General features: G+C 41.1%; 1 protein-coding gene across 1 annotated transcript; it reads right to left on the bottom strand.

The window, feature by feature from the left end:
* Positions 1-5,233: 5,233 nt before the first annotated feature.
* LOC119421463 (cyclin-dependent kinase 5 activator 1-like) lies at positions 5,234-6,453 on the bottom strand. Its single transcript, XM_037688815.1, has 2 exons — positions 5,944-6,453; positions 5,234-5,843 (listed from the first exon to the last, which is right to left on the bottom strand). Exons 1-2 carry the CDS (start codon positions 6,451-6,453, stop codon positions 5,352-5,354), a joined length of 1,002 nt encoding a protein of 333 aa, XP_037544743.1. The 3' UTR covers positions 5,234-5,351.
* Positions 6,454-9,033: the final 2,580 nt, after the last annotated feature.

The raw sequence follows: 9,033 nt of genomic DNA, 5'->3' as shown, positions 1-9,033 counted from the left end.
AAAATGGAATAAGCGGGTAAAGATAATGGATGGATGGAAGTTTGGGGTTGCACTCACTCATTACAGTCGCATGGTGAGAGTAGCATGATCTTATTGTTCAGTGTAAGACAGCGACACATTGCATGAAGACGCTTCATCACAAAGAGCGCTGCCATGCCTTACTTTGAGCCTTGCTAGTGTGCCGCGGGTGTGATGGCCACCAGTCTGAATTAAAAGTTTCAGTGACCAAGTCACCCCTATTTACTTGTGCTCCACTACGTAAACACTCAACTCTTCCCAGGACTCTCACAAAGCGCCATGGTCTCTCTACAAAAGTTTTGTATATGCTCAAAAAAAAAACTATACAATCTACCATTCTCTGTCAAATGTAATGGGGGATTGCATGTGTTCCTAATACACCCCTGAAAACTTAACTAAGACCCTCCATCGATCCAGCCACAATCCAAACTACGATGGTTTCGTTCAGTGTGACAGGACCTTAGCAAACTGTTTTGATATTCGCCAAGAATCTACATCAGCTAAGAATTACTTCAAATAATTATCATCCACGTCTACATCAAAGTAACATTGAAATAAATGAAACTTTTTTTAATTCACTTTTATGACCATCTGCATCTTGTCTTTAACCTTTCTGGCCATGCTTTCTTAAACCGCTGTCCTACAGCACCCACTTTGGGTCAGTCATCACAACTGTTCAACAGATTGTATGCCATCAGGAGAAATGCTACTTGTCTCATCAGTCGATCAAAACAACCAGCAAGAATGATGAGCGAACACATTTGTTTGTTACGGATTCTTGTGCACGTATTAGACCTGGGTCTGACTCTGTACGGAAGCTACATGTTTGTCCTCAGTTGCAACAGCCCGGTTGGGTGTCATGTGAGCATAAAGAACAGGAGGTAAAAATGACCTGAATAAAGAAGACACTTTCTCTGGATTCTGTGCCATCCATCCATCCATCCATCCATTATGTTTACCCACTTCTTCCTTTTTGGGTCACGGGGGTCACTGGTGCCCATATCCAGCTATCACTGTGTGAAACCCTGGACAGGTCTCCAGTCCATCACAGGGACACATAGAGACAAATGAAACAAACAACCATTCACTCTCTCACTCACACCTAGGGACAATTTAGAGTTACCAATCAGTCTAACATTTTGTGCCGTTTATCCCATTTCTTTTGTGGTCAAATCTAAATGCACCAGTAAGTCTGGCTCAGTTTGGTAACCTTTTGGAAAGAGCCAGTTATTTTGATGAAAACCTTAAAACGTGTCAATGTAAATGCTCTCGATGAGTCCAAAGTAGGTGGACAACTTTCCTCTGTTCTAAAATTCATTTTTATCATTCAATGTCCTTTTGTTAGGAAGAAAGTCACTTTTTTCTGTGTTACCCCTCAGTCACGCAATATAACATTATGAAAAAGCTCGTCTGTGAATCCTTTAAAGTTCCTCTTGTTCAGGAGTTGCAGACTCTGAGTTGACTCGTGGTATTTTTTTGTTATTTTTGTTTCATTTTGTATGAAATAACAAGTCTTTATGATATGGCACAAGATCTCCGCCCTGCATGAGAAGACCGAGGGGGTATTTTTCTTTTTGGAAACTGAAGACAGTATATTTGCTACAGTTAGATGTTGAGACATGGAATCATCAAGGAAAAGCATCTCTCTCTCTGAAATGAAAATTGAAGATTTTTACAATGCCAAAGAACCCTCTCAAAAACTGAACCTAAATCCCATAAGAAATCAGTTTTTTTTATTAACCCAATCTATCCCTGACTTTCTTCAATGAAGATGAAATAATCTTGGTGAACTCTTTTTAGGCCCCTGAGTACTACGTAACCAAGGGTAGAAGAAATCTGGATGAAGGGCCAGTCCGTGTGTTTGCCTTTTCTAATATAATTGCAACAAAGCTACAAATGATCCCATGTCAGAGATGCCTTGTGCCATGTCGCCTTGATGTCACATCTCTCAGTGTAACATTCAGCAGTTCATTGTGGCAGCCGCTCAGTCTCTTCTGTAACACAAGGCGTGGCGTGTCCAACACAAAGCAGCATGCTGGGAGACCTTATAGAAGCACACATGCACGTCAAACCGCTCAGTGAGCATAAGAAATGTAGGTGGGAGGCCATCTTCAAGCAGCAGCCAATCCCTTGAGAATCAGGAGGCAAGACCAACTTGAAAGGATTGCTTTGGAAGAGGACTCATTGTGTTTGCCTCTGATCTCATATATCGTCACAGTTTCTTCAGTTGTCTTCTTAAAGATGACCTTTATGACACAGCACCACATCATCAGTATAAAGGAAAGCACACAGCAAGAGTGCAGCATTTAAAAAAACTAACTCTCTCTTTCTTTCTTTCTTTCTTTCTTTCTTTCATTCTTTTGCTCTTGGTTTCACTCTTTTGTTCTTTCTTACATTCTTTCTTTCTTTCGTTCTTGCTTTCTTTTGTTCATTCTTGCTTTCATTTTTTTCCCTTCTTTATGTTCTTTCTTACGTTCTTTCTTTCCTTCTTTCTTTCTGTCTATCTATCTATCTTTCTTTCTCCAGTCCACATCACCAACTTGTTGTATGTTGGTAAAGGTGCAGGGTGACATAATAACTTAGTGTCAAATGTGCCCTGGAGAGGTCAGTATTGCATTTTCCCATCTTTCTGTGAATGTAAACATCTTACAAAGGGCTTGTTAAATAGGATATTCTAACAATTTAAGTTGGGTTTTGTGTAAAAGTTATGAACAGTTATTATCTTTCCTGCTGAATGACATCAATTTAGCGAAACAGAATTATTTCTGACTGGACTGATGACTTAATGACCAACACAAAAATGTAGAGCTGTTGGATTAAAGCAATATCAGTCTCAAAACTTTTAACAGTTCATGCAAACACTTCTCTATAAATTTTACATTGCCATCAGTTTTGGACTACAGTACATGGTTGATTCAGCATAATTATTAAGACATTTATGCTGGAAATGTTTCAAAGTACACCGAATGGGCTACAGCTAGCTGCTGCTGCTAAATGTTCTCATATATAAACATAGATTTCTGTTTAAATAACTGTGGCACATGACCACTCCTATTGTTATTGTATTTTATTTATTCAGCCTAAAAAAATGATTGGTAGGGGAATTAGTATTTAGACTTTGTTGTTGCTCAGACTTGTTTTTGTGAGGGATCATATATATAAATATATATATATATATATATATATATATATATATATATTAGGGATGCACTATACTATATTATCGTCATGGTATCGGTATTGGCCGATATTAACGTTAAATTTCAATATCGAACATCGGCCATTCCATTAAAGTAACTGGCCGATAAAAAAGGCGTGGTTTGTGCCTGCAGCGGCAGCACAACGTGATGATGTCACGTGCATCTACCTGATCTCATGGCAGAGAGGAAATTTCAAAATATCGGCGGTTTGGAAGTTTTATTTTTCATTGGTGAGGATGTTGGATTCTGAAGATTTATGGACTACGTTGAGCCTCGCTACATCGTCCACAGTCTGAGATATTTTTCCGACGTAACGTTACCCAAGTTACAAGTTGTCATTTCTGACGTCATTGAGAAGCTAATAGCTGATAGCACGACTTGCTGGGTGAGTTTTACCACAGACATTTGGACGTCGTGTTAGCCCCGTTAGCATGATTAGCCTTACAGCTCAATGGATAGACAAAAACTTTGAACTTAAAAAGTCTGTCCTTCATGCACAGGAGTGCAGAGGATCCCACACTGCAGCTAGGAAACTGGAACAAACCTCCACAAGTGAGACACCATCGCAGGTGACTAATGCTAATAAATAACATTTAACACCTTTAATTTAATATAAGTCAAAGTACTATGCATATCATATGGCTGTTACTGAATATATGCCCCCAGCTCTTACAGCTGTTGCACAATTTTTGTAGCAAATAAGCCTAAATAAGAGGAATATGTTCTGACAAAGGAAGGAACGTATATAAAATATCGGTATTGGCATCGATTATCGGCCGAATAAGTTTTAACATATCGGCATATCGGATATTGACCAGAAATCCAACATTGTGCATCCCTATATATATATGGCATGTGCCCTGGATAGAAGTGATGAGGAGCGGAGAGGTTTTTTTCTTTCATAAAGGTAAATTTTACAAGAGGTGTGCCTTCAAATGTGACAAATGTTTCTTTCCCCAAATGGGGCACAGAATGACAGTTTTATTAAACTCCACTGGTTTACAAAAATGGATTCATGTGGAGTGTTTTGAGATATGTGAGTCTTAAATAGTTTTCAAGCTGACATGAATTTGTTTGGGTCCTGGCCTCTCTCAGAATAGCTGTTATCTTCAGAATTGTGTTCGTTCAAAGATAAAAGATGGCTGAGATGATACTGATGGTTTATAACTACCAACCACAACTTCAAAAAGTGTCTAAAATATCCCTGCAATGATCAATAATTTGTGCAGGAGGGACCTACATCTTACATAACCATTCCAAATAAATAATTGCTTCCCGGAGAAGCAGTGAATGATGAAACTAGCGGTGCAGCACAGTCTCGGTTTAGTTGGTGTTTGTGAATTCTCTGTGCGTTTCAAAAGTGGGGCTTCATGTGACTGCTCTGAGGTTGGGCGGGGACTATGTAAATATAATTATATAAAGTTAAAAACTGGTCACGTGCAAGGACATGGTGAGGAACTTCATGCAAATCCATTCATACATCCAGTAGGAGTCAAAGATGTCACTGTAATGAATCTGTGTTCCAGTGTTGCACTGGTACTGGATGTATGAACGTATACGTGAGTGTCTGGCATCTCTGGGTCGGTTGCTTCTGTTCTTTATCTCATGAAACAAGACGCAGATCAGACTGACACACGTCTCTGTGCCTGAGAGATCAATGCAATACGTTTGACGGGACTCTGTCGGCCAGACTCACAATAAAAACCTGCTTGTCGCTGTCAGCAAAACTGTTCTTAGAAAAGTGGTTGAAAGATTTATTGTAGGGGTTTTAAGCTTCACGATGATCACTACGTTGTTGTCAGTTAATTCTGAGATTGTGATCAGATCAAATCGCATCATTAATCTAGTTTAAGTATTCAAATTCCACCACTGCAAATGGATTTGATCTTTTTATGGTAAAATGTCTCCTTTTGCCAACAGGTGAGACGCTGCATGCTATTTACTGAAACCCCATTTTATTTTGGTACTTCACTAACTTAAAATGTTCACATGTTTATTTTAGCTCTATAAATTATTCCCTCTGGACTAAAAACAGGAAATGTGGAACCAGCAGAGACACCAGACACCAGAATAGTTTTGCACTTCACGTTAGTTTTCCTAGCTTCTCATCCTTCGATCCCTCCCAGCTCCCTCTTATCGGTCGAGGCCTATGAGAAGTTTAGTCTTCTCTTCCTCTTTCTTGCTCTCGTTCTTCAGGTCAGCAAACACCTGGGTAAAAAAGTGTGGGTCGGTGTTGATCTGGAGCATCTTGCTACTCATCCGGTTGATGATCTCCAGGCAACGATCCCAGAAGGCTTCCTTCTCTGCCTCCACCAAGAAGGGCTTGAGCGGATACGAGATCTCATTGCCCATGTAGGAGTAGGACAGGTAAAGGCAGGTGAGCAGCGAGGCCTGCAGCTCGCGCTCCGAGGCCACCTCAGCAGAGACCACGTCCCGGCACAGCATGTAGAGGAAGACCACGTTGGCTGGCGTGATGAAGCCCTGATCCTGCCAGCCCTGCAGGAGCAGGGAGCGGTCCACACTGCGCAGCCACAGCACCGGATCTGTTGGGGAAAGACGCTTGAGTCTGTAACACCGACGACACAGGAACTCCCCCAGGCTACGCATCAGTTCACTGGTGGACGCCTGGTGTCAGAGACAGAGAAGAGTGGTCATTAACGAATGAGGATTTGATTTTTTTAAGAGATTGCGTTCTTTATTTTTAAAAACAAAACATCTGGGTTACCTGGACGATGACACGTTTTGGCGTACCAACAGCAGTGGAAGCCTGGAGTCCAGGACCTGTGAGGGAATTCTTTTTAGCAATAACAGTAGCTACATTTGCCAAGGTCTTGGAGGTGGGCAGGAGGGAGGAGGTAGTGGTGGCAGCTGAGGGATCCTGGACTGACGAGTAAGACGAGAGGTTAGCACAGGACTGAGACTTCTTCAGCTTTAAGCTGTTGGAGGCTGAGCTGGTCGTGGTGGTTGCATTGCCTTCTAGAGGGCTTCCTTTCCCACCATCCCCTCCTTCAGACTGGAGCTTTTTGGAACCTTTCCTCTTAGCTGACACAGCCACGATGCGTTTCCATGGCAAAGCGCTAATAATAGACGGCCGTTTGAGGGACTTGGATGCTGCTGCCGTGTCCTTGGCATTCTTGCTGTTTTGAACAGCTGTGTAATGACCCACTGTGGCCGGACCATCCTCAAAAAGAGCAGCCTTGCGGTAGCTGGGCGAGAGCGACAGTACTGTACCCATGGTGTGTGATGAGGCTCCACAGATGGATGGGGTGGACTCAGGAGCAGCTCTTTAACAGGTTTAGTTAAAGAACCTTGAGCGGGTCAATGTGTCTTTAATTTGGAGGAAACTGAACCTGCAAGCAATGAACAGGACAGACCAAATGTCAGTGGTTATGTTGTGAAACATCAATGATAAGTCTTGATATGCTAACTAGAAGTTCCTGGAGACACTTTGACAGGGACTGCCATGTGGCAGCCATTTTAAAATTTTTATTTGACAGTACTATGTGTTGAGGTTCACTCTCAGCTACTACCATATCAAATTTCAGCTTTGAAATTAGCTTCGGGAGCCATCTTGACTTTTTAGATTTAAATTCAGAATATGTTGTGTATCACTGTCAGGTACCACCACACCAAATTTCAGCTCAACATCTTTTAAAATAGCTCAGTTATCATGTTTTTTCCCTTTTTTTCTAAGGTGGCCATCTTGGATTTTTTTTAATTAGCATTAAGAATGTAAAACAACTCGCTCTCAGCTACGACCATACCAAATGTCCTGCATGATATTGTGTCATGCACAATATCTCAAAGAATGTCTGAGTTATAGTCAATTTTGTGTTTTCTGAGGTAGCTGTGGTAGCCATCTTGAACCAAAATGGCTCCAAAAGTTTTTGTTCAGGGACCTCTTCCCTCTAGTCATGTGACCTCACTGTGGCAGTTAGAGGCTGTTAAAGAGTTCTGTCAGTGTTTTTCGATGAGAAAAATGGCGTCTTTGTTTGCTAATTACGTCGTCATGGTAACTCCTAACGCCAATAAAAGGAATGGTACACATCACGGTGCAGAGCCGGTCATTTTGATATAACATTTGTGAGGGTACACATTGTGGTTTGGGCCGCATTAAAGTTGAAGGAGGATCCAGACCCTTTTCAGGTGGATATTAAGGTGCCTGGCAGACTTTACCATGTCCACATTAAAAACATATGAAAATACAGAAAAATAACGTTAACTTGGCTAGATTGTCACAAAACTTGTTTTTCTTGTTTTGTATGCTATCACCCACTGCCACAGGTGAAGGAGGAGCAATAAAGTCCTTGTCACATCTGGATGTGTTTTTGATTGTTTGTACTGTTAACAAAATATCTCAGGAACCAGCAAACAAGAAACTCTGATCCCTGAATGAATGTCTGTTGCACACCGATTGGGCGGATGTGGCTGAGTGGTTAGAGCAGTCGTCCTCCAATGCGAGAGTTGGGGGTTCGAATCCACCAGCAGTCACATGCCGAAGTGTCCCTGGGCAAGACACTGAACCCCTCATAGCCTCTGATGTGTGTCCTATCAGTGTATGAATGTGATCTAAAAGCACTGATTGGTCTCATTAGAATGATTTGTTCAATTAGCTTTGTAGCAATGTAGAGTGCTGTATGAACGGGTAAATGAGGCACAGATTGTAGTGTAAAGCGCTTTGAGTATCTTGACATAAGATAGAAAGGCGCTATATAAGTACAGTCCATTTACCGATTCACTTTTGGAGTCAACCCCTCCCAGAACAGCTGCCATAGCGGAGACAACTTAGCAAACACAAAAATTGCCACGACTATGCGAAATTTAAAGATGTTGAGCTCAAAATTGGTGTGGAGATAGCTGAGAGTCATCCCATGTTTTTAAACTTTCGAAAACAACAATTGGGTGTACATCTACATATGAATACATTTTGGAGTCGTCCCTTGTCAAGAAAGTCATCATAGCCACTGACCGCATGAAACATGTATAATTTGTCTTCTTCTTTCAGCTGCTCCCTTCTTCAGGGGTCACCACAGTGAACTAACTCAAACACACACGGGAATTGTTTTCATGCTGGATGTTCTTCCTGACACAACCAGACACTGAGCTACCACAGCCCTCTGTGTGGAGCAGAGAGCTGATATCTGGGCTGCTCAGGGGAGCAGATGGTGGGGGTTAAGGGTCTTGCTGAAGGGTTCAGAGTGGGGCAAGTGAGGGTGGAGGCAGGTGTGGGTGATTTACCTATTCCACCCACATTTTATGTTGATGCTCTGGGAGTCGAACCGTTAACCTTCTGATCTTAGGGCCCACCTTCTCTAGCCTCTGCGCCACCGCTCCCCTGTTTGTTGCCATGCTGAAAGATGTTTATTTCTGTGATCCTTTTTATTTTGCATCAAGTTTTTGTCAAAAGAGTTGAAGAAAACACCCCTTATCTATTTTAAGTGATTTTTTTAAGAGTTGAACATGATCAAACTTTCTTTAAATATTTACAGTTCAGACAGAATAAAATGTGTGATACCTGATTTTCTTTTCATGTGACATCATCAGCTGATAAATCTACTTTACTGAAAAGAACCTGCTGCTTAGTCCCTAAAAAATAAAGATGGTTAGTTTGTTACTTTTAAAACTCCGGCTTTTGCCACTTTCTCTTGAACGGAATCGTAATTCTTATATCGAACCCCGTACAACAAAGCTACATCCTAATATGTATTAGAGATGAAAATCTTCCTTAAAATATGGGCACTTATATAAATATATTACATATGTATATGTATATATATATATATATATATATATATATATATATATATATATATAT

This window comes from Nematolebias whitei, chromosome 15, assembly GCF_014905685.2.
Source record: "Nematolebias whitei isolate Nwh7 chromosome 15, NemWhi1, whole genome shotgun sequence".
In the NCBI taxonomy this organism is placed as follows: Eukaryota; Metazoa; Chordata; class Actinopteri; order Cyprinodontiformes; family Rivulidae; genus Nematolebias; species Nematolebias whitei.
This window is presented reverse-complemented; position numbering and strand designations above follow the sequence as displayed.

Coding starts and splice junctions, on each gene's coding strand:
- LOC119421463 (XM_037688815.1), bottom strand. CDS start 6,453: ATGGGTACAGTACTGTCGCTCTCGCCCAGCTACCGCAAGGCTGCTCTT. Junction 5,844..5,943: donor CAAAACGTGTCATCGTCCAG/GTAACCCAGATG, acceptor CTCTGACACCAG/GCGTCCACCAGTGAACTGAT.